The 25,631-nt window shown below is 40.1% G+C and overlaps 1 protein-coding gene across 2 annotated transcripts in view; it reads right to left on the bottom strand.

Moving 5' to 3' along the window:
- cttnbp2 (cortactin binding protein 2) overlaps positions 1 to 25,631 on the bottom strand; it is a 51,153-nt gene that overhangs the window by 20,623 nt on the left and 4,899 nt on the right. For both annotated transcript variants that reach the window (XM_061678063.1, XM_061678064.1), the window contains exon 3: positions 2,081 to 2,311. In XM_061678063.1, the coding sequence (XP_061534047.1) occupies positions 2,081 to 2,311 (231 nt within the window). The remainder of the gene's footprint in view (positions 1 to 2,080; positions 2,312 to 25,631) is intronic.

A 25,631-nucleotide genomic window follows, 5' to 3' on the forward strand; every position in this document is an offset into this window, starting at 1 on the left:
GGGTAATTCATCAGCGAGATCGCAGCAGCAGGATGACGAGCAAAAAGGGAGTGCGGGATAAAGATAGCGTCAAGCGTACGGGTGAAATTCACTCTACCCAGCAACCCAAAGATCCCACTGAGGGTAGACACTCTTCTCCTTGTGAAGCTACTTCCTGTGCCACCGATCCATTTACACACTGGCAGCTGCTTTGCAGTGGCCAATAGCCTCGCTTAAGCAAAGCTGACGCATTTGTAGCTTGAAAAACTGCATTTGCATATTGTGATTTAGCCTTTCCTTGCCAGCAAACAGCTTCAATCTTTTCTTTTTAGGAAAGTGCTACATCAAGTAGTTTGTCTTCATTTTAGCACAGTGCATCATCAATAGTTTGTCTTCTTTCTAACAAGGCGTAAAACCTTCATCGATTTTTTTCTTTTTTTAGGAAACCAACATCAATAGTATATCTTGTTACCAGAAATGTGCAATGTCAACTGTATTTCATGTTTTTAGCAAAGTTAAACATCACGTTTGTATGTCAATATTCTCAATCATCCAGGTCATTTCCTTTTATTCTCAGGGCATTGCATCGATCGCAACTGGACTGTTGTGGTTGTCTTAGAAGACATTTCGCCTCTCATCCGAGCAGGTTTCATCAGTCCAGAAGAGTCCAGCTATGATTGATTCAATACCCTGAGAATCAGGTTTGTCTTCTTTGCAAAAAGGTGCAAGAGCAATAGTTCATCTTATTTTTTAGGAAAACACATACATACAATATTTCCTGTCTTTTTTTCTAACTGAAAGGAAAATGTGCCAGAGTCTTGCTTTTAAAGCATACACCGGTATTTGCCTGTGTGTTGTAGCTTATTAGCTTGTGTCGATAATTATTAAAGCGATTAACCACTTTTGAGCCATTTTGTGTTTATTATTCTTTTTCACTTTTAACTCCCTGGTCAGCACAGCAAACATTTCTGTTTGCATCCTTATGACCAATAAAAGAAAAGAGCGACAGTCTCAACGTTTCTTGTAGCAGATTGGTTTACACTTGGAATTTTGTACCGAGTGAATAGAGACATTATTTATTAAACATGAACTGATTTTGAGTTTTAGTCACTTTTTTTAAAACAAGCTATGATTGAGAATATTATATAGTACACACACACACACAGTATATATAGTTAAATGACTACTCCCATAGCTCCTCTTCTTGTGTGGTTGACTCTAAACCTTCCAGTTGGCTCTCGACTCCATCATATCTGTAATTTCCAGGAGGTTCAAGGAAAGGACACGCTGAATTTTTTCTAACTGGCTTTCTAAACGCTACAATCCCATTTTGTCCTCATCTAAACAATTCCACCACAGCATATCTCTCGGCAGGAGGGGTAGGAGGTGCACATAATCCCAAAGAGACTCCCGGAAAAACTTACACATTTATAAACACACTCAGTCAAGCGGCAAAAATAGTAATGACACAGCGTGAATTGAAGTTCAAAGGTTAATTTACTCACCCAGGGCGTGAAAATAGATGGATAAATTTTTACGAGTGTAGCTATACTTCCATGTGTCAATTTATTGAGAACGATGTATACATTTTTACGAGTGTAGCTATACTTCCATATGTTAATTTATTTTGAACAATCTGTCACTGAAACCAGTTTTACTTAAGAACATGGAATTTGGCAGACACATCTGGCACAAGTTGAACCTACAAAAAAGTTGTAGCAGCCATATATATATATATATATATATATATATATATATATACACATATACATATATATATACGCATATATACATATATACACATATTTATATATACACATATACATATATATATATATATATATATATATATACAATATACAATATATATACAAATATACAAATTTGTTTTAGAAACGTGCAAGATCAACAGTTTGTCTTCTTTTTAGGAAAGAGCAGGATCAATAGTTTGTCTTCTCAAGAAGCCCTGGTGAGAAAAGACACAGGAAGTCTATAATTTTGGCTTATTTTATCAATTTTGTCCGATTGCTACCAATTTTCAAATACTAAACAGACGGGCATTAGTTTGGTGACTAATAATCAACTCCACCCAGAGCCTTACCCTCTTCTGGCGGCTCTCGGCGGCAGCCAGCTGTGCGGACATGCGCGCCTGCATCTTCCTGCAGTGCGCCATGACGGCCTCCAGGACAGACATTGGGCTGGAACCCAGCGGCCGCCGCTCCTTGTCACCGAGCGAGACACCGCACTCGAAGTCCCGCTGCAGCGCCAGAAAGGGGTCGGTCAGGCTGTAATGGCTGTAGCGCTCCTGCAGGAACACTTCCCTCCTTTGAGCCTGCCGGAGAAATGACAAAATACATTTTGACACCTTCAAATTAGGATTTAGTTTCAAGGTTTACCACTGAAATATTGAGTTTGAGTCACTAGAACAGGAGTGTCAAACTCATTTTTGTCGCAGGCCACACTGTAGGTAGGTACAGTTTCCCTCAGAGGGCAGTTATGACTGTGAAACCATATAAATGTTTCATCGCTCATCATATTATTACATGTACACAACAAATTGATGGATGGATGACCTAGTAGTAGATATTGTTATATATATATTATATATATAACAATATCTAAATCTCAAGATTGAGTACATACCTAAGACTGGGCAGGTACGGACAACAATTGTCAGGTACAAACAACCCTGTTCAAGTAAATACAAAAACCTGGTCACTGGTTCACACACAACAATTGTCAGTTAGACATAAACATCCAAGATCTTGGTCAGTTACAGGAAACCATGGTCAGATACACACAGCCCTGCTTAGTTGTACACGTACACACAGCCATGGTCAGACACACACAATCCTGGTTAAGTACTGTACATACACAACCCTGGTCAGGTACAGACATGCATGGTCGGCCACATAGACAAACCTGGTCAGTTACACTCAACAACCTCAATAAAGTACACAAAATCTTGGTTAGGTGTACAGGTACACACACACACACACACATGCACACACATACAGTCAGTCAGTATCAGATGTTGTGGGGATTTTTGTTGTTTTGCCCGCAGGGACGATGCAGTTTAATGAAGCAGGGGAGGGGGTTAACGGGACCTGCTTCATGGTGCCGTTAAATGTCTAAAAATAGACAGCAAGGAGTTGCTGACGATGCACACACACACACACACACACACACACACACAGACACACACACCCTCACAGACACACACAGCTGCAAGTCATGCTTGTGTATGTAAACGTACACTTGGGTGCGAAGCATTGCGGTCCCAATGCTTGCCGAAGTCCAGCAGCTGGTCGGGATGACTAGTTTGTTATTTGCATTCATAGCATAACACAACACGACACATTAGCCACACATTAGCATAATGACACACTGATGAGCATTTAGAAAGTCTTTGTTGTTGTTGTTTACTAATAATGCCACAGGTTGGTTTCAAAATTAGCATCGCCTTAACAAATTTTTAACGGCATTAGTAGAATGTTGTTTTTTGTTCATGAAGTTGGTTTGATTCAGCTGAAGTTGGTCTGAGCTATGCTAGCCATCCCGCTAAAACAGTAAATGATGTTAGCTATGCTAGCTAGCCATCCATCCATCCATCAATTTTCTTTACCGCTTATCCTCACTTGGGTTGCGGGGTGCCGGAGCCTATCCCAGCTATCTTCGGGCAGGAGGCAGGGTACACCCTGAACCGGTCGCCAGCCATTCGCAGGGAACATAGAAACAAGCAACCATTCGCACTAACATTCACACCTACGGGCAATTTAGAGTCTTCAATCAACCTACCACGCATGTTTTTGGGATGTGGGAGGAAACCGGAGTGCCCGGAGAAAACGCACACAGGCACGAGGAGAACATGCAAACTCCACACATGCAGGGCCGGGATTTGAACGCCGGTCCCCAGAACTGTGAGGCAGATGTGCTACTATGTTAGCTAATAATTTTTCAATATAAAACTCATGAATCATGTTAGCTTCACTAGCCATCCAGTTACGGCTACCTGACTTCTTGTTTTAGCTTATGCTAACAACCAGAAGCTTCCACTGTCAACGTGTGTCCTGTCCACTGCTTTTCTTTTTCAGGCTTCCATTGGAGCTTCTTTTTTAGGCTTATTTCGACCTCTCTGTTCTTCTTTTCAGGCTTCTGTCCACTTCTCTTACTTGTTGCTTCCTTTTCAAGCTTCTTATGACTTCTCTAACGCTGTGATTTTTCAGGCGTCTCTCCACTTTTCTCAAACTGCATGCTTCCTTTTTAGGTTTCTGTCTGCTTCTATCTCACTCTGTGCTTCTTTTTCTGGCTTCTTTCCAAATGGCTCACAAGTCTGTGATTCCTTATTAGGCTCCTGTCTGCTTCTCTCACTCATTTTGTTTCTTGTTCGAGACTTCTGTCCACTTCTCTCTCACTTTCTTCATATTCAGGCTTTTATGGCACACACAGGTCACACAAACATCAAAGAATCCACAGTCTTGTTTCATTGTCATGTCTTATACACATTATAATAATCATATTGGTAGTTGTGAAAGATAAACATAAAAGGACACTACGTGACAAATGTGTGTTGTTCTTGTGTTTTAAGATCAACTGCATTGAGTCGAGCCTGTGCGGCTCACACACGCAAATGCACATACACAGGTCGATATATTGACATGCTCGTCATAACGTGTCGCTCAAGGTCAAGGACCGGCATGGTCAATTGAACCCCCCAGTACCCCTCTCATCACAGACCATTTCAAAATGAAGTATTGTCTGTATTTTGTTAGGTTTTTTTTCCCCCCAAAGAATTATTCTGAAGTGAAGGACTTTATTTGAACACGTAATACTTTCTTTTTTATTTACTTGCTCTTATTTTTAAATTCACACCCCTACTTTCATTTAGTAAATGAGAAACGCACAGTTGTGCTCATAAGTTTGATTACCTAGGCTGAATTTGTAAGATGGGTACAATTCTTTAAAGAAAACATGAAGGGCCAGGCGAAACACAATTTTATTTTAATGGGATTCAAATTAAACAGTCAAGCTTTTCAGAAAAGCATTATCATTAAACAAATCATAACCATAAAAAAATTAATGATCGTTGTTGTTCAGTCATCAGTCATATTTAAAAAACATAAATAAATAATATTCCACAAATTCTGCCAGGATATATAAACTTATGAGCACAACTGCACATATATGCAGTCATATGTAGCCCTGTCATATTGGAATGAAAGTGTAGGCTACACCTTTTTCATAACCACTAGGTGGCGGAGGTATATTAGAATGAAAGTGTACACCTTCCTCATAACCACTAGGTGGCGGTGGCATTTTAGAAATAAATTGTACAGCTTTTTCATAACCTCTAGATGGCAGCATACATTTATAAAATGGGAAAGTTTTTTCCATTTTCCCCTATACCTATGTATAATCCAAACTATTGACTTTTGACAATTTTTGGGGGGAAAAGAATTATGGTAATCATTGTTGTGTGCGTGTGTGCGCACACACACGTTATAGGTTTAACGGAATAGTCGACGGTTGACTTGACCACTGTACAATGTTGATTATAGCTTGAAGTTTATTTATCACCAATCATGTTTTTTGGCATTACCAACAAGAACGTCTCACTGTAATCAACAGGTGGTCAGTCCCGCAGGGGTGCCTTAAGCAGGTGGACATATGTTGACTAAAAATGAGACCTGCAGCAATACCACTCACTTGAAAAATATGCACGTCTATCCTTGAATATAACAAAGGCACAATTGTTAGAAAAAGGAACTGAAGGGATTTGGAAAAATGTGTTATTTAGGAAGTGTGTATCAAACTGTAGCCCTTTTCATTAATCAGTAGTACCCATGAAGTAGCTCTCAGTTTCATAAAGGTTGGGGACCCCTGCGGTTAACGCTAGTTGACGAACAGCCTAAATCCTCACATCAGCTGTCAGCGAATTCAGTGAAAAGACAGACAATATAATTGTACCGTATGCTTAAAAACGGAATTACGAGAACAAGTGTTGGTCAATCAATATCCTCCTTATAGTGAAAGGGTTAGGGTTAGGGTTACAACAACAACAACAACAACGTGTTTTGCTCAAGGCCTTTTCCCGCAGACACGGCAAGTTCTTCTTCCTCCTTTCAGTCGGCTCTGCTGGATGAACTTGTTGGGGGTGGGGCCTGTGCAATTCAGGACGGCGGGACGAGTGAGCGTAAGCTCAGCTTGTTTTTGGAGCTGCGCACAGTTGATGACTGAAAAAAATATGTAAATGATGTTATCGATTAGACACCGTGTGTGTGTGTGCGCGTGTGTGTGTGTGTGTATGTGGAACTCCTATATGAACATGTCGGTAATCTGGTTCACCTTTCGGGAAAAATAAACCACTAATGCATGACGACAGTTTGTTTGCTTTTTTGGGGGGCATTTTTTGTAAAAACAAAATAAAAATAAACTTTTTACACTTGTACGACTGGTAGCAGTGTTAAAATGTCACTTAAAACATTGCTTGTACAGTTAATAAAGGTTTTCTGATGTGTGGCAACCAGTCCCTTGTTTGTCTCTATGCGACATGCTATTGTCTAGCAACTAGACCAGGGTGTAAAAGGCTTCTCACCCAAAGTCCTTTTGGACAGGGTGCGGCTCACTTCAACTCTAATGAGAACAACCGCTTTGAATAAAATTGATGGTAGGATGTGGTGATTAATAGTGTCAGCACTTTACATCAGGCTGACTTAACATGAGAACACACACGCACACAAACACTTATCATAGTCGCCACCATGTTGGCGAGATGTGAGAAGGCCAAGCAACAAGCCAACAGGGCTCATATCCAAAAAGCTCCTCTGATATCACACACGCATCAACTAGAACATCACAGCACTCAGCACAGAAACACACCTACATGCATGCACACAAACAAGCCCTCACAAACACACACATTCACAAACACGCAGAAAATACAACATTGATCTATTTAATCTGTGTATTCAATTTCTTGATTTTCAGTTTGAACATTAAATATCTTGTCTTTGTAGTATATACAATTAAATATAGGTTGAACATGATTTGCAAATCATTGTATTCTGTTTTTATTTGTTTAACACAACGTCCCAACTTCATTGGAATTGAGGTTGTAAATATATGGGGGACCAAGAGTGGCAGAATAAATAAATCATTAAATAAACATGTGTTATTAATTATTCAATTATTTCAGTATTAATTTATTTAAATATTACTTTAAATATTCAATATATTACTTTATTTCAATATTTATTTAATTATTTCAATATTCATTGATTTAAATACTCATTTTTTAATTTTGATTTGACTCCTGTTCAACCCTGCATCATGAAATAATAATAATAATCAGTAAAAAGTGTTCAAAATGTTTTTGTTTTCATGCAGAAATAACATTTCATGTTCTCTGAAGCAGTCATTGATTTAATAAATGCAACACACTAGTTTATTATACATACAGGTTTAAAAAAAAAAAAAAAAAAAAAAAAGACACTGAACCCTATAATTGCCTCCAGGTTGGCATTTTAAATGAGAAATTGTTCTCAATTGCCTTACCTGCTTCCACAACAAACAAACAAATAACGTTTTGTGGCTCCTGGTGTTTTTTTTTTTTTTTCCGGGGGAGACAGTCTAAATGAACTCTTTGATTATTTAAGGTTGCCGGCCCCTGACCTGGATGGAGGTAATTAAAAGTATCTTGTATCTCAATTCAGCTCTTGTATTGGGTCTGTCCCTAATGTTCATCCCATAACAACAATGTTGTATTTGAGGGTCCTGGACAAGATGCAATGTGTTTGATTAGTCCATGTTGTCCTTTGCGGATCAGATGGCTTCCGCCGTCCAAAACAATGTTGGCAAAGTCAGCCGCGGCAATTGGCGAGGCGAGAAGCCACCGCGGTGCCAATCAGAGGCCCGTTAGCACATAAGCGGGAGGCGCGTCCTCTGATGCCAACGCTTACTGTGCACACATTTGATGCCGAGCCAGCGCAGCAGTAGAGTAAGCTGCTTGATAGATTTTATCAAACAAGCCCGAATCATATAGCAACTTGTAACAGGGAAACTAAATATAGCGGTACGTTGACTGACTGAACCTTTAACTCAATTTACTTATGCTGAGCAAATGTTGCAGCGTTCTTTGCCGCCATTTAACCCGCCGCGTATCTGGTGTGTACCTCAAATTTTGGTTTACAAAGCAAAAAAAATTGGTAAAAATGACAAGCGACGGCTAGTAACTCAGAAAACTTGTAAGTCAAGGTATCACTTTATACCTTTACATATGCCACATAAATGGTAAAAGTTGGCTTTTTGTACCCTATTAGACGGCTTAAAACATTTTGAAAATATTGTGTAACCTTTCCAGAAAATGCATACAAAAGTAAGAATCTGATTTTTCATTCCTTTAACCTCATATTGCACGACATTAAAATCTAAAAGTTATGTTCAAATATTTCTAAAATAAATGATATTATTCACTCCTTTGTAGACATCTAAAATAATTCACAAATTGACCAAAATTTTACACACAAATGTAAGAATTCAATTGTGCTGCTAATCTGAACATCAAAATCCACATAGGTTTTACCTTTTTCAGGATTTTGATGTGGCCTGCAGCCCTCTATCCCACTACAATAGAGCCGCCCCTGCACTGAGCAACAGCCGAATCACATCTCCACATTTAGAAATGAAACAAAACAGCAATCTGAAGTACCGTATTTTCACGACCATAAGACGTACTTTTTTTCTCCAAAAATGGACGGGCGCCTTATAATGCGAGTTCCAACATCTATAAATGTTGTGATGAGCGCTGCGCTTGACTTTTTTATTTATTTATTTTTTTTAGCATTTCCTGCCAACACACTGCTTACAGATGAAAAGCGGACGTGGCTGAGGACAGGGGAGGGTGCGTGAAGGAGGGCGCTAAAGCTACGCCCCCGCGCCGGTGTGCTCCGCTTGACTGACTGGGAGCATTTCTGGGGTGTGCATTGTGCAAAACAACATCGGTTTGGCTAAGGACCCCCGAAAATGTCACCTACAAAGAAATACACTTACGAAGCACAGTTTAAACTGCAAGTTATCAGTTACGCGGAGGAACATGGGATTCGAGCAGCCGCGAGAGAATTCAAGATCAACGAATCCATGGTTCGCAAGTGGAGGAAGCAGGAAAACGAGCTTCGTCAAGTCAAGAAGACGAAGCTGAGTTTCACCGGGAAAAAAAAGAAAAACAAAACACGGAAAAAAGGTGAGGTGGCCGGAGTTGGAAGACCAACTCGAGCAATGGATTAATGAGCAAAAAACAGCCGGGAGAAGCGTCTCATGTCAGCATTCGACTGAGTGCAATAACTCGGGGCTTGCCATCATTCCGGGAGGCTGGAAGAACCGCTGGACATCCGTGTAAACAGGGCGTTCAAAGTGAAGTTGCGAGCGGCGTAGGAGCCATGGATTACAGATGGCGAACACATCTTTACTAAGACTAGGAGGCAGCGCCGGGCGAGTTACGCCACAATTTGTGAATGGATTGTGGATGCTTGTTCGAGCTTTCGCACGGCAACGAGACTGACTCGAACCTGGCGTGTTTGATGGAGAACTTGACCAGCTGTTCATTTCGGATACAGAAGATGAGGACTTTGATGGATTTGTGGATTAGGATTGATCAGAAAATAACGTGAGTACATTGTTAAATACTTCAATCAAGTACAACAGAACTCAGTTTTGCTCCCGCTGCCTTTTTAAAAACATTGCTTTAGCGTGCATGCATGCTACCATATGTTTTAAGCTAGCGTATGTTTTACCATGCCTGTTTCCAATAATACGGTGCGCCTCATGTATGTGTTAAATACAGAAATAGACCCCGTAACTGAAACTGCGCCTTTTAATACGGTGCGCCCTCGGGTCGTGAAAATACGGTAAGCTGACAATTCTTAAAAAAGTTACTTGAGGATCATTAATGAGATATGTTTACTAATCGAACCTTCACACTGAGCAAAAAGGGGAGCAAACCATGTTTGCTTCTGGAACAAAATTATTTGTAGTCGCCCTAACAAAGAGAACTACTATTCTAGTTATAAATTGTTTCTTTGCATATCTAGAAAAGCTCCACGTATATAACGGCAGGCCGCAACTGGCCCCTGGGCCGTAGTATGGACATCCGTGGTCTAGCGGCTGTTTTCAATGAAGAAAGTAGGAGTGTGAAGATAACCGAGAAAGAGTCCATTTATTGGCGACGAGAAGACGAGCGCCATTGTTGCTCGAGGAACTGACCGTCAGAACAAAGGACGATCTGTAAGGGAGCCCGAGAACGCCGCGTACTGCGCCCACCTTCCCGGAACGCCAGCCCGGGTAAAAAAAAAAAAAAAAAAAAAAAAAATATACATTTTAGCTGCCCCAGGGCGGGAGGAAGCGGATGAAAATGGAGGAGCTGCTGCAGTAGACACTTGTGAATTCAATTGTCGACCCTTCGCTACTGCCAGACAGATAGTCGCAAAGGTGGGAGGCGGGATGTGAGTCCGACACGGACAAGAGGCCGGAGGCTCGGATTTCCGGACGGACTGATTTGAAAGCTCGGAACCAAAAGTGCTCAAAAGTAGGGCTGCAGTTATCGAATATTTTTTGAATCAATCATTTTATTGATTAATCAAATAACAAAAAATAACAAAATGGCAAATTGAAATCACAAGAAATTATTCATTGACTAAATAGCTAAACCTTAGAGCACAAAGTGGAAGAACAGCAGCCCTGCCCATCCAGAGCGAGGCACGCAATTTACCCGCAGGGATTATCGACAAGATCAGAGTACATTTAATATCAGAGAATTACCTTTTATACTTAGGTACCGCAATTAACAGATACTTAAAACGTTTACTCTATATTCTACAAGGTGACTTTTACTCAAACCAATTATTTTATCACTCGTAGCTTTACCCAAGTACCACTTTCAGGTACCATACTTTATACTGACAGAACCTTAGTTACTAAATTAATTTTTTTTTCGCTTCACTCTCAACTCAAATTTTGGTTGAAAACACATACAAGGCAAAAGAATACTCTACTACTGTAAATGATTAAGTGGACATTTTTGGCAATATCTAGCTTCAAAAGACAGACAGATGCTGAGTTACAACTCAGATGCCATTGTTTTACGGGATCTCTGTGTGAATGAGGCTTGCGATGAATCCTGTTATAACGAGGTGACAGAAGAAGAACAAAGTCAGGTCAAGGCCTGAGTGCCTTGAGGGAGGTCCATGTGGCTTGTCGTGTGCCACCGGCTTTCCTCCAGGCGTGGATGGCGTACATCCAGGAGGACTTTGTCATCTTCTGCCATTTCCTGTTATGATCTAATGCTGTGCATGCACACTCATTAGCCTCCATTCACACAGGGGACACCCCCCTCCCCGAACCACCCTGCATCCATCCCCCAGATCCCTGAGGAAGCGGCACCCATCGGACAGGTGGCACTAACATCTGCTAGCGCATTTGACCAGAAAACATCTGCTTTGGCGTAACATATTTTTCCGTTTTTCTTGTTGGAACAATCAAGAGTTCAGAGATGAGCGACACTATTTCTAAATACTATATTAAAGATGGATAGAACAACAAGTTGGTGACGTGGTCAGAGAAGACAAATGCGGGATAAAAAGTGTTTCAGTAACATGAAATATCATGTAACTATTGGGGACTCAGCCATACCACATTTTTTTCAGACCGAGTACGAGCATGAGTAGTGTGTAGTGATACTTGATGTATGATGTAATAATAATTACGTCATGCAATTTGGGTAAAAATGTGTTTTATTTTAATCAAATATTGTTCAAAAACAAAGTAGTGGGCCACGGGGCTCAAAATGTTCTCGTCGGATGGCTCGCGGGGTTGCCATCTGTGTCGCTAACTCTACAGAGTGGAGTTTATCGCCATTATGCAGAGCATAATTTGCAGTCACCCATCTCCATATGGTTCACGTCACTCCTACTCGGAAAGTACAGTATATGTCATGTGTTCTCAGTTTTAATATCGGTACACCTCTACAAGTACCATTACCAGTATCAGCGCTGAAACTCATACTGTTATCAGTGCTTCCCTAGAAATTATGTGATATAAGAGGTGTCTAGATAATAGTAAATATAGTAGTGTGGTTCCTGACCTCTTCAATGTGCAAATTGCCTTGAGATAACGTCTGTTGTGAATTGGCGCTATATAAATAAAACTGATTTGACTTGACTTACAGTAAATGGTGGACCCTTGCGTACTTCCTTGACTGGCATTGACCCACAGTCTCACACCTGCCTCCTACCCGTCTAGTCGTGACTCAGCCGGCGTTTGACATTTAAACGGCTGCATCTCCCCGACGCTCGCGGACGCTCTCGCACCTGGTCGCTTTTTCTTCGTGAAGTGGGAGAAGCAGCATCTTATATATACACCTCTCAGCACATGTACACCAAACTGTATTGCATGTCAAAATCTAATATAGCACATTTACATCACAATTAATGTTTTGTACACCACAAATGCAGCATATTTATGGGCCATATTTACATGATATTAAATCTTAAATGATCCTAATGTCACATATTTACAAATCCTATGTGAATAAACATCTGTAATGTAGCATATTCATTCATTCATACATCTTCCGTATCGCTTATCCTCACTAGGGTCGCAAGTGTGCTGGAGCCTATCCCAGCTATCTTCGGGCGAGAGCACGGTCGAGAATTGGTCGCCAGCCAATCGCAGGGCACATATACAGTAAACAGACAACCATTAGCACTCACATTCACACCTATGGGCAATTTAGAGTCTCCAATTAACCAACCATGCATGTTTTTGGGATGTGGGAGGAAACCAGAGTACCCGGAGAAATCCCACGCGGGCACGGGGAGAACATGCAAACTCCACACAGGCGGGGCCACATTTTGTCCTCAGAACTGTGAGGCGGACGTGCTAACCAGTCGTCCACCGTGCCGCCTAATGTAGCATATTTACACCAAGTATAATGTCTATACAGTACATTTAGTGCATCATATTTACATCATATTTAATGTTCGTACCTCAAATCTACTTTACTGACATCTATGTGTATACCTTTAATGTACCATATATATATATATATTATTCTATACATCTGTAATGTAGTACATTTACATCAAATGTAATGTTTTCTACATCTCTAATGTAGCATATTTATATCTTAGTTAATGTCTACAGATTTGTTATAACATATTTACACATCTTTATTGTATGTACCTCTAATATAACATTTACATTGTCGATACAGTACACCTCGAATGTAGCATATTTACAACATATTCAATGTCTATACCTCAAATGGACCACATTTAGACCATATTTGTTCTACACACCTCTAATGTATCATACTGACATGAGATTTATTGTCGCTATACTAATGTAGCATATCTACATCATATTTAACCTTCTATATGCTTCTAATGAAGAATATTTATTGTCTGTGTCTTTGTATCACATTTACATTATATTTAATGTTCAATACGCTAGTTCTTAGTTGAAAAGGGCATCATTGCAGTTGTAAAAAGTGTTTAGTTTTTCCTGCTCTTATCGACAACATTATTGTGCTTGTTGCACTAACGGTGGGAGAACTCCCACGTTCGCTCGTCTCTGATGCCACAACAATAACTACACATGAGTGCGGCAGTTGAAAGCCTCTCATCTTCTCTCCTTTGATGCCCGCCAGAAAAGATCAACATAAAAATGGAAACGAAAGGTTTTTTTTCCACCGTCACCCTCCTGCTCATAATCATCATTTCTCTCACTCTGGTAACCTGAAGTGGACCTTTCACAGCTGCTGCCTTCATTCAAACACACGGGTGTGGGTGTGGGTGTGTGTGTGTGTGTGTGTGTGTGTGTGTGTGTGTGTGTGTGTGTGTGTGTGCAAGAAAGTGTTAATTGACACGAGAGCACGCGAGCGTTTGAAAATGAAGAGTCTCTTTCACAATTCACACTGGAATCTATCCTGCATCACATTTTCTACAATTGTGATCAACTATTATTATTATGGTCAGAATCAGAATCATCTTTATTTGCCAAGTAAGTCCAAAAAACACACAAGCAATTTGTCTCCGGTAATTGGAGCCGCTCTAGTACGACAACACAGTCAATTGACAGAGAACACTTTAGGGACATAAAGACATTGAGAAAAACAGTCACTGAGCAATAAAGGGTTACTAGTCTGGTAATGCCGGTACATTTTTTTTTTTGACAATTATGCAAAAAGATGCAGAGTCCTCTAGCACGTAGCATAATTATATAATTATGATCTAGCATCTCAAATCAAGACAGTGCATGCTGCTGCTGATTGCTAAGTGCATTGAACTAAGGAAGAAGAAAGAAGCCACTGGAGGAGTTGATGTCTAGAAAGATTTTACATTGATGTCGTTAGAGGTGCATCGATTCATCAACAACTAATCAATTAACAAATACATTGATAAAAAAATTTGATAATCGATTAATCGTTTAGAGACCTCGTTTAACTTATAATTGTCCAAATCCACAGAATTTTAGTCTCTCAGCAGTAAATAACAATTATGTTTATTACAATGATAAAGCATGTCTTTGTGTTTTAGCAAAAGAAGACAAAAGCATTTACTTTGGAAAACTGATCAACATTTTTGCCTATTTTCTGACATGTTACCGACCAAACCAATAAAATGATAATCAATTAATGGGAGTTTCAGTCAGTCAGTTTAATCTAATATGAAAATAATTATTTGCAGCCATAGTATGAATTAGGGCTGCCACAAACAATTATTTTGATAGTCGATTAGTCACAGATTATTTTTGTGTGATTAGTTGACTAATCAGATTGTATGTAAATTTCATTTTATTGCACCAGCAAGCAGTTGCTCTTTTACTTTGGAAAACAATTCAACATATTTGGTTATTTTCTGACATATTACAAACGAAACCGGTAACTGAATCATAATCATTTCATGTTTGTGCATTTTCTGAACTGTCAATTTGAAATATCTTGTTTTTGAATAAAGTGATGGAAATTTTAAGTTGTGTTTTTTTTGTGATTGATCGGGGAAAAAAATCAGACAATCTATTATTAAAAATAATTTGGCAATTAAGCTTCATTAATCAAGAGTGCATGATATGCTGCTAGACCTTTCTTATACTCAATAAGAAAAAATGTGTTTGGACTAGATGATGTATTTTGCTGTCGTCATGAAACTCAAGAAGAATAAAGAGAAGTCACTGGACAGATTGATGTGGGGACAGCACGGCTTTTACGTTGTCATCTTATAAATAAGCATCCTTAGTCAAGACGGTGCATGTTATGCTGCTGACTGCTAGTCCTCCCTCAACTCAGGTAGCAGAAGGAAGGTTTTTGGACTGGTTGACGTGGCTTGTTGTACTTTAACATGATTTTCATGGAAATAAGAACCTTTAGTCAAGAGGGTGCAAGATATATTTCTGGGTTGCTGGCTGCTTGATGTCACTGAACTCTGGAAGAAAAAAGTAGGCATCAAGACAACTATGTTGTGTGTGTGTGTGTGTGAGAAACAGTGTGGCATGCACAAACACACACACACACAACATGTAACGCTACTTGTGTTACCATCATGTCTTCAAAGCGGGTCAGGACTATTTCTGTTTGTATCAGTAGCTCTCATTACATTCCTGGATCACGTGGACCATGGGCAGTGTGTGAGTGTGTGTGTGTGTGTGTGTGTGTGTCTGCGTGCGTGCATGTTCATGAAGACAGGCTGAGAGAGGAAACATTAAGAACCTGATTCAAGTGCGGGTCACATGACAGTGTGACATACTCATTAGAGGGTTGACAGTTAACAACAAAAAGAACTTTGATGTCAGCTACATATAAAGCAAAGCAAAGCAAAAAAAAAAAATGTTTTTTTTTAAATCAGCTGAGCGATGTCTTATAATTCCGAAAACTCAGATTTGTGTACACGTAAATCAAGAGACCACTAGATAACAAAATGTTATAACTAGGACTACAACTAACGATTATTTGAATAATCAATGAATGTGTTGATTATTTTTTAGATTAATCGATGAATCGGATTCAAAAAAGTTTTAAATTTCCATATTCGAAAACAGGACATTATTTCAACTTGACAGAGCAGAAAATGCACAAACAAACTGATTATGATTCAGTTACTGGTTTTGTCCATAACGTGTCAGAAAATAAGCAGAAATGTTGAAGTTGTTTTCCAAAGTAAAAGATGTTGGCAAATGTCTTATTTTGATGAAACAAAAAAATAATCAATAATTATAATAATTATAATTATTCTTAATTATAATAAATCAAGTTATGAATATTTCCTGCTTTATTATTAATATAAACAATTATTAATATTTACTGCTGAGAGGCTGCAATTACGAGGATTTGGACAATTTTAAGTTCAACGAAGTCGTTCAACAATTAATCGATTATCAAAAATGTTTATCTTTTAATTTGATAATCAATTAGTTGTCGATTAATTGATGCATCTCTAGTTATAACCAAGCAGAACTACTAGACTGAGTGGTGGGATTGATTCTCAATCAGCGTTCCAAATGTACGTTAAAGCGAAAAGTAGAAAAGATGAGTGAAACGTTGGCCTCAATAAGAGAGGAAGACGAAGAGGAGGGTGAGTGTTGCAGGCGGAGAAGATTAGACGGGAGAAAAGGGACGTTGGCTATGACCTACTTCCGCTCAGCTCTTCACCAATCCTTCCTCTTCATCGCCGACGAGTTTTGCGTGCCGAGGACACACAACGTCAACGCGCGCAAACACACAAGCGAGGGCTTAAAACACACTGAAACGCTGCCACAACTGCTTTCAATGCAACATGGCGGGAGAAGTGAATCAGTGTTCTATACGCTTTCACACCATCCCGTCTGTTCTGGCTCTTTCACGCAGAGATCCCGCACAAACGGCATTTCAGACTTTTTCAGAAAATCCGAAATGTATCCACTTTTGCCTTTTACACAGAACCCAAGGGAAGCAGGACACTGTCGCACCTTTCACACAGCGATATAGCATCCTGCAATCAGATAATGACATTATGTCAGCATCTGGTGAGGTACCGGTTTATAAAATACAGTGGTACCTTGACTTACAACTCAACTGTGAATTACAATTTTTTACGTTAGAAGATTAATTTATTCCTTGACCAAGATGCTAACTCAATTTACTTGTACAAGCAAATTAATTTTATTTTGCCCCACCCCCATTGAAATAACATCTGTTCCAGGCCACGAATAAAATGTGCTTTTAAATTTATTTTTATTTTTTTTTAAATAGCACAGTATTGTATATAAAAACAGAAAACAAAGACAATGTGTAATGACTGTAGGTACTACAGTGTCAGTGTGTTGGTTGTGTGCCTTTAAAAGGAATAAGTGACATAAGGAGCTGAATTCTGGTTGACTGGTGGTTTCAGCCTGAGAGTCTGGGTGTGCGTTGTTCCCTACAGCAGCTCCTTGCGGGTATTTTGTATTTCTGCATTTGATTGCTTTTGCCATTCAATAAATGGCTGAAAGTGCATTGGCAACTGTGGCTCTCCTTGCCCACATGCGAGGGCATGCAAACAGATCATTTGATGGTCTGATGTGACGTATAGAACAGTTGTCTGATAGTAACAATTTCTTCTAACACAACAAGACGGAATAAGTGTCTGGTCTTACACTTCAGCATTGCGGAATACCTGTACATGCAGGCACTATCCCACATTTGTTACATCTGCTTCTACCGACAAAGGCGGAAAATTGCCAGGTCAATTCCGTCCTCATCCCGAGTCGGTGCAGTTTATACAGAACAGCAACAGGGAGAAAAATACATCCTGCATACTGAAAGTGTATTTTTTGCTGTGAAAATACTTCCGAATGCATCATGCAGCCATCCATACGAGTGCTCAGACGCACTTCTCTCCCCCGTGGGAGCCAGGAGATGACTTCAACCGACAGCATTTCGAAAGGAAAAGAAAAAAAAAAAAAAAAAAAAAAAAAGAGCCAGGCTCTCCGGAGGCTTCCGGGAATGGAGGCGGAACGGGGGGCGGCCAGGGCAAAGACTGACACTCAGGATCTTTTCAGTCTCATTCCGGAACGGAATTTCAGGGGGTGGTGGTGAAACACTAGGTGGAAAGCCTGCGGAGGAGGGTCCAGGTAGGGGGGTTCTAGTTGCTACGCAGCCCACCAATCACAGCAGCATACTGACTGTGTATCAGTTTGGGCATGTGTGTGTATGTGTGTATATGTGTGTGTGTGTGTGTGTGTGTGTGTAGCTAGCAACAGGCTAGCATAATCGATGCTAACAAATTGATTCTATTTGCCACAGAAGAAACTCACTAGAGCAGAAATTAAATTTCCACATTCACTCAAAGTCAAATGATGGTAAATTCGACTAAAATAACAACAACAAAAGGTTTCAGTCTCTGTATTTTGCTTTGGCTTTTTCTGCGATGTTTAGTCTAAATAAAGGTGAGAAGAGAAATAGTAACAGGTAGACACAACACAACGACAAAGTAGTAAAACTTGCACGAACAAGTGTGCTACATGATGACAAGTAGACACTACATGATACCAAGTAGTCACTATATATAAAAGTGGACTACACGATGATGATCAAGTCCACACACACTAAATTACGACAACAAGTAGATACACTGTGACGACGACAAGAAAAAAACTGCATGAAAACAAGTATTCTACTATAACTATTCTATTATTTTATAACCATTTGTTTAATAAAGTGATTTCAAAGTGCACTGGCTATGTCTATCCTTGACCACCTATTACAATATGTTCTAACTAGCATCCATCCATCCATTCATTTTTTGTACCGCTTATCCTCACTATGATCGCGGGCGTGCTGGAACCTATTGCAGCTACTGTAATCTCCCGTGTATAATGCGCATTCCCCCCCCCCCCCCCCCCCCCAAAATGGTCAAAAGTCAAATCGTGCGCATTATACATAGGGGAAAATTAAAACGCTTTCACATTTTATAAATGTATGCTGCCATCTAGTGGTTATGAAAAAGCTGTGCACTTTCATTCCAATATGCCACCGCCACCTAGAGGTTATGAGAAAGGTTTACACGTTCATTCTACTATGCCACCGCCACCTAGAGGTTATGAGAAAAGTGTACACTTTCATTCTAATATGCCACCGCCACCTAGTGGTTATGAAAAAGGTGGAGCCTACACTTTCATTCCAATATGACAGGGCTACATATGACTACATATATGTGCAGTTGTCCTCATAAGTTTACATATCCTGGCAGAATTTGTGGATTTTTTTTTTTTTTTTTTTTTTTTTTAAATACGACTGAACAACAACCATCATTAATTTCTTTATGGTTATGTTTTGTTTTCTGAAATTCTTGACAGTTTAATTTGAATCCCAATAAAATAAAGTGTGTTTCGCCTGACCCTTCATGTTTTCTTTAAATAATTGTACCCCTCGTACAAATTCTGCCTGGGTAATCAAACATATAAGCATGACTGTGTGTTTTCTCATACTAAATAAAAGTAGGGCTGTGAATTTCAAAATAAGAGTAAGTAAAAAGAAAGTGTTCAAATAAAATGTTTAACTTCAGAATAATTATTTGAAAAAAAACTAACAAAATAGAGATAATACTGCATGTTTTGATCATATGGGTAGAAACAAAATCATGCATCGTAAACATGCATTATACATAGGAAGAAGGGTGTTCCAGAATTTTGAGGTCAACTTTAGGGGTGTGTATTATACATGGGTGCGCATTATACACGATAAATTACGGTATCTTCGGGCGAGAGGCGGGGTACACCCTGAACTGGTCGCCAGCCAATCGCAGGGCACTTCTCAACAAACAACCATTCGCACTCACATTCACACCTACGGACAATTTAGAGTCTTCAATCAACCTACCACGCATATTTGGGGTATGTGGGAGGAAACCAGAGTACCCGGAGAAAAACCACACAGCCATGGGGAGAACATGCAAACTCCACACAGTCGGGGCCGGTCCTCAGAACTGGGAGGCAGATGGGCTAACCAGTCGGCCACCGTGCCGCCTTTTTCTAACTAGCAGTGTAGGCTATATCAAATTAGCTAACAATGTTTATGCAATGTGTCACCGTAATTAAACAGTAAATCTACTGTAATTTATTTTAACAGTATACTACCGTATTAGGGCCGGAACGGTGGAAGACTGGTTAGCACATCTGCCTGACAGTTCTGAGGACCCGGGTCAAATCTGGCTTCCCCTGTGTGGAGTTTGGATGTTCTTCCCGTGCCTGCGTGGGTTTTCTCCGGGTACTCCGGTTTCCTCCCACATCTAAAAACATGCATGGTAGGTTAATTGAAGACTCTAAATTGCCTGTAGGTGTGAATGTGAATGGTTGTTTGTCTATTTGTGCCCTGTAATTGACTGGTAACCAATTCAGGGTGTACCCCGCCTCTCGCCCAGAGTCAGCTGGGATATGCTCCAGCACACCCGCGAACCTAAATGGTATGGAGAATGATGGACGGATGGATTACCACTATGTGGATTACAGCACGGTACCCTAATTTAACGGTAAATGTTGGTAATTTATTTTGACCGTATATTACTGTATGTGAGTACAAGTACTGACTCCGACGTACACTATCGGCAACGGTGCACCTACTTAATTTTATAAATTTTGAAGGGTTCAGTGAATGCACATACAGTATGAAACCTGCAGTGTTCAGTACTTAAGTTAAGAACAAATGATATAGACTGATTTAGCCTTTGTAATATTAATCATCCTTTTTACGCTTGTATGACAACAAAGGTTAAAAACATGATATGTGAGCTGTGAAATCAGGACAAATGGGAAGTCAACAAGCATTCTGGAGCTTGAATCCCACTACACGTCGACGTACATCGCAAACAAACGTTATTGCAGAAGAGTTAAAGTATCATTGCATTAGAGGCTAAGTATTGGCATTAGGAGACTGATGCTGTAATACTGGTCATTGGCATGATTATCAGTTTAACTAGTGCATGAGTGAAGAGTTTCCAAGGTAACCCTCTCCATCAGAATCATGCTCTCTAGTTTGATAGAGAGCACAATAACACAATTACACGTGACGATTGATGTGGCGGAAGAGAACGACACAGCAAAGAAAGGAAGAGAGATGGGAGTGTGTAGAGGGCAAATGCTGGCGAAGCCCAGCAACAGGACGTGCCTTAAATAGCGAGATGCTGGCTGATAACGTCACGCTGCCTGGCGGCCCAAGGCATGCGTTATGTTATGTTGCGTTGTGTTGTGCTGAGCATGTATAGGCCCGCCGCTGACAGCAGCTTAGTCATATGGTGGATCACGTGACCTCACGGGGGCTAACGTTCCGAGAATGGAGACCTCCCGTCACGGTCGCCCGCAACTCAACTTGCAAAGCTTTCATAGTAACATTCTATTATTAGTTATTACTAAACTGTGGTGCATGGACAGGTAATCAAACTGCATGCTATGTTCACACAGACATACACACACACTGACGAAAACAAAATGTTCTTTCACAATTTAGCCTTACCCATCCGTCTAGTACTGTATATGAGCTTCAACTGGTGGCAATCAGACAACATAGCTAGTTCATCTTTGAAGGATGCCTAAAAATTTACCAGAAAATTGAAATACTTCCTGTGCCTTTCGGGCATAGCCTATGAAGACTTTTTTTGTGGGTCTACTCAAGATAGACAAGACTAATAAAATTCCATGTTGCTCAGTGAATCTGTCTTCAGGGGCTGAATTTTCAAAAAACTCCAGGGAGCACTGATCCCTTGATCAAACCAAAAGGCAAGCTTTCCAGGCATTGCTTCTTGTGACACTTTTGTGGGTCTACTCATTGACATGCCTACCAAAGTGCAAAGACCGAAAAAAATTGACTTGGTAACGTTACAAGGGAACCTTTTGAAAAGTCACGCCCTGAAGCCAGTTTCACTTAGCCAAATAATAACTACCCAGTCTCAAGAAGCCATGCCAGAAAAGACATGAGAAGTCTTCCATTTTGGGTTAAAGCGGCCATTTTAGGGGTCATTTCAAGACAAACTTAACTTTTTCAGTAAGTGCCTTCTGGAGTGTTTTGAAAAGGCAGCCCCTGAAACCATTTTCTGTAAGCAACATAACATTTTCTAAGTCTATCATGAGTAAACCCACACAAAAAAAAAAATATAATAATAATCTCGAAACCCATGCCAAAAAAATACACAGGGTCTGCCATTTAGGGTTTAAAATGACAAGACTACAGGTTTATCATGAGTACTATAATGCTGCTGAAATAATGTTGACGGTGCAATATAATGAGTATGTCCCTTTATTTTTTTATTACTTATTTTTTTCTATCCATCTAGTTATTCTACCCATTTAATTCACTTGTAACTGTACTGTCCAAAATTTTGTTAAATATGTGCACTGACCGTGTTTTTCTTGAATGACTATAAAAGGGTCATTATTGGGGATCCTCACACCCTGCAATTTTTTCTTAATTCAGCAATTTAGTTTCACTCAGAAACATGGCACGTCTATCACGAGTCGACCCACAAAAAAGTCTCGAGATGCCATCCATGAAAAGAGACAGAAAGTCTGCCATCTTTGCTGTTTCCAGGTGTCCTTCAAAGACAAAGTGGTCCAAGAAATGTTGCCAAATTACATTGTAATTTTAAGCACGTATACTGCAAATTGTGAAAAGGTTCTTGTCATGGCATGTCAGCAGAGCATGACAGCAACATTTAATGATGTGCCATAATTCAGGAAACTAAAATACTGTAAATCAGAGCTTGTGTGTCCAATGTCCTTAAATCGAGTCCTCCGCCCGTTGCACCTTCCGACGTTCCCGAAGGCCCGTTTAGCTTCACTCGCAGCTTTAATTTCTACTTGCATGGCTCTACCTGTGGATGTCTAAAAATAACTGCGCTGAGAACGCCGTAGTTCCTTTTGACGAGGTTGCGTTAATCACGTGATACCGTCACCATTGTTGTTGGGCTAATCAGCTTACTGCCTCCTTTCTTTTCGCTTGGGCGAAACCCTATACAGCGGCTCAGCGCGGCTTTAGCCACATGCTAATTAATCTCCGGCTCCAAAGCTGCTTAATAACACCACGGAGCCTGGCGACGAGCGATGGATCAGTGCTGCTGTGTCGTTGCCGGAACTCACTCACACGCCCATCTGACATCTGCAGCTGGCGTCTTCTTGGAGATGTCCCACGTAGGATCATCCTCTAGGCCACGTAATAAGACTCGTAACATTTTGTCAGTATGGAGTCTATGTTACGGATGCCTATCTTACTTTTTCTTGATTTTACTGTTACCACACCGCCTGCCTCACATGACACGAGTCTGCCTAAGAACAAACAGGAACATTGTGCAGCTCGTTGTAACCTGGCCAGGATGGAGTGCAGACTTCCACCAACATTCAAACAAACAAAATTAATGAACAAGCAGTTAAGTCTGATTTTGGAACCATATGATGACACTTAACTTTCACCTTCAAAGGGGACATTTAATGGTAGAAGACACCAGGAAGGTCTTTTAAATTGTGGAAAAAAAATGCAAGTCACCTTTATCGATTGTAAAAAATGTCAGTTTCTGAAAATGTCGTTCAGGTTTTGTCGTGATGCCATCATCACACGCAAGCCGGCAGTGCACCTCAAGAGATGTTGTTTGGTTTTAAGTTTTAAGTATTCTACTTCCTCTTTTTGTGGCCAATCCCATTGGCATGCTTGGACTATCAGACAGAGTCGGTATTGATTAACTTTTTTTGTGAACAGAAGGACTTTGTACCTTCTGGGATTGGTGCTATGAATCTCATTCTAAAACTGAAAATTCCATAATTCTGACCTAACGTTAAAAATTCCTGTTAAAATCAGTCACTTTCTTGACATTTTTATTCAAGGACCCTTTACATGAGAACTACTGTTTTATGCATAACATAGGTCAAAAAGAGTCTGTGGCATGGTTTAAGTTTGACATGCGGTTTGTCGTTTGAATGTGAAAAAGGCAATAAACGGCATAAGGCTTGCAAATTAGGTGGGTTAGAAATGGCTGACATTGTGATGTAGTTTTGTCAATTTATATTCAAGAACCTGCCCAGTTCGGCCTTGGTACCTAACAACTAAACTCAGCTGAACAGCAACACGGCATTTCCAGGTTTTAAGCGAGCGAGTCCCAGCTGCTGCCAAGCCATGAAAATTGTCTATAAAGTACACATATACAATACTCATATATTCATATTTTATGATGTAGGCAGTGGATTGAAATAGTGAAGCTTGCATTCATTGTCACCAGAAACGATCATTGCAGCAGGTCGAATTCAAATGAATAAGAGTGGATGACGTGCCTAACCTCAAACTATCCCCATTCATCCATTTTCTGTCCCACTTTTCCTCTCTAGGGTCACAGGTGTCCTGGAGCCTATCCCAGCTATCTTCGGGCGAGAGGCTGGGTACAAACCGTCTCAAATGCCAGGCCGAAAAAGACGAACTAGAATAGCTTGAAAAAGGACATTTTGGGCATTTCCAACCAAAATGATCATGCAAACCCGATAAAAAGAGATAAAAGATTATAAAAAAATTTAACTTAAAAAACTGATGGAAGGGGACCTTTAAGATTATTACTCACTATAAAATGGCTATTCTCCAAAATATCAAATGAATTTTTTATTAAATGACTGCGGAAGAGAGCCCCATTACAAAAGAAATTGGTGTATAAAGCATTTTTGCCCATCTTGAACCCAAGCTGTGCAAACAAAGATGCATCTTAGTTGCAGATTTTGACTATCCCAGGAGCTTCACGTTCTCGCCTTTCTTTTAACCCACCATAATCACGTTTTCTGTTCATTCATTTTTCAATGACCTCCATACTGTGTTAACAGTTCACATTTTCAAATGAAATCCGCACGCATTGAAATACTCGGATCGGCATTCAGATTTGCTCTGCTCAAGTGAACAATCTCATAATTTTCCCCAATATGTGACCTAATGCCTATGACACAGCCTCAAGTTTAAAGCGATCGAGCTGACCATTGAAGACAATTGGCAGTTATTGTTTTCTCTCGTACTGATATATGTAATATGGTATGTGTGGGTTGTAAAACAGCGCATTCAATCGACTTAACTTGACGGTATTAATTTAGTGAAAAAGTCCAGGCTGATATGTCAGAAACTATAGACAAGAACTTGCACACCAAAATAAAGCCCACGCCCACGCACACACACACACACACACACACACACACACACACACACACACATACATATGCGCACACAACTGAATTACATTGCTCATGAAGGCAGAAGAAACCAATCAGATATGTCGTGGAAGGGAAAAAGCTCCAAAGAGAGTCTAACTGGGAATAGCAGAGGTGAATGCAAATAGTAAGTAAAAACATGCACTTCCTGTCTCTGGAAGGTAAAACAATAAAACCAAAATGACAACAACAAAAATTCCCCAATTTCCCACTGACCAATACCTACTAAAACAGCTCAAACCAATAGCTGCTCACATTTGAATCAAAGACTCACTCTCAAAACCCTCAAACAACCTAATCAACACTAGGTTTACACAATCACGAAGCACAGGTATCCTTGTGGAAGATAAGGCTAAGCACTGGAGCGATCCGCTCTGCTCGTCTGTGCAGGCTATCATTTGCGAAGAAAACTGCAAGGCAAACGAGTCAAT

This window comes from Phycodurus eques, chromosome 5, assembly GCF_024500275.1.
Source record: "Phycodurus eques isolate BA_2022a chromosome 5, UOR_Pequ_1.1, whole genome shotgun sequence".
NCBI lineage: Eukaryota > Metazoa > Chordata > Actinopteri > Syngnathiformes > Syngnathidae > Phycodurus > Phycodurus eques.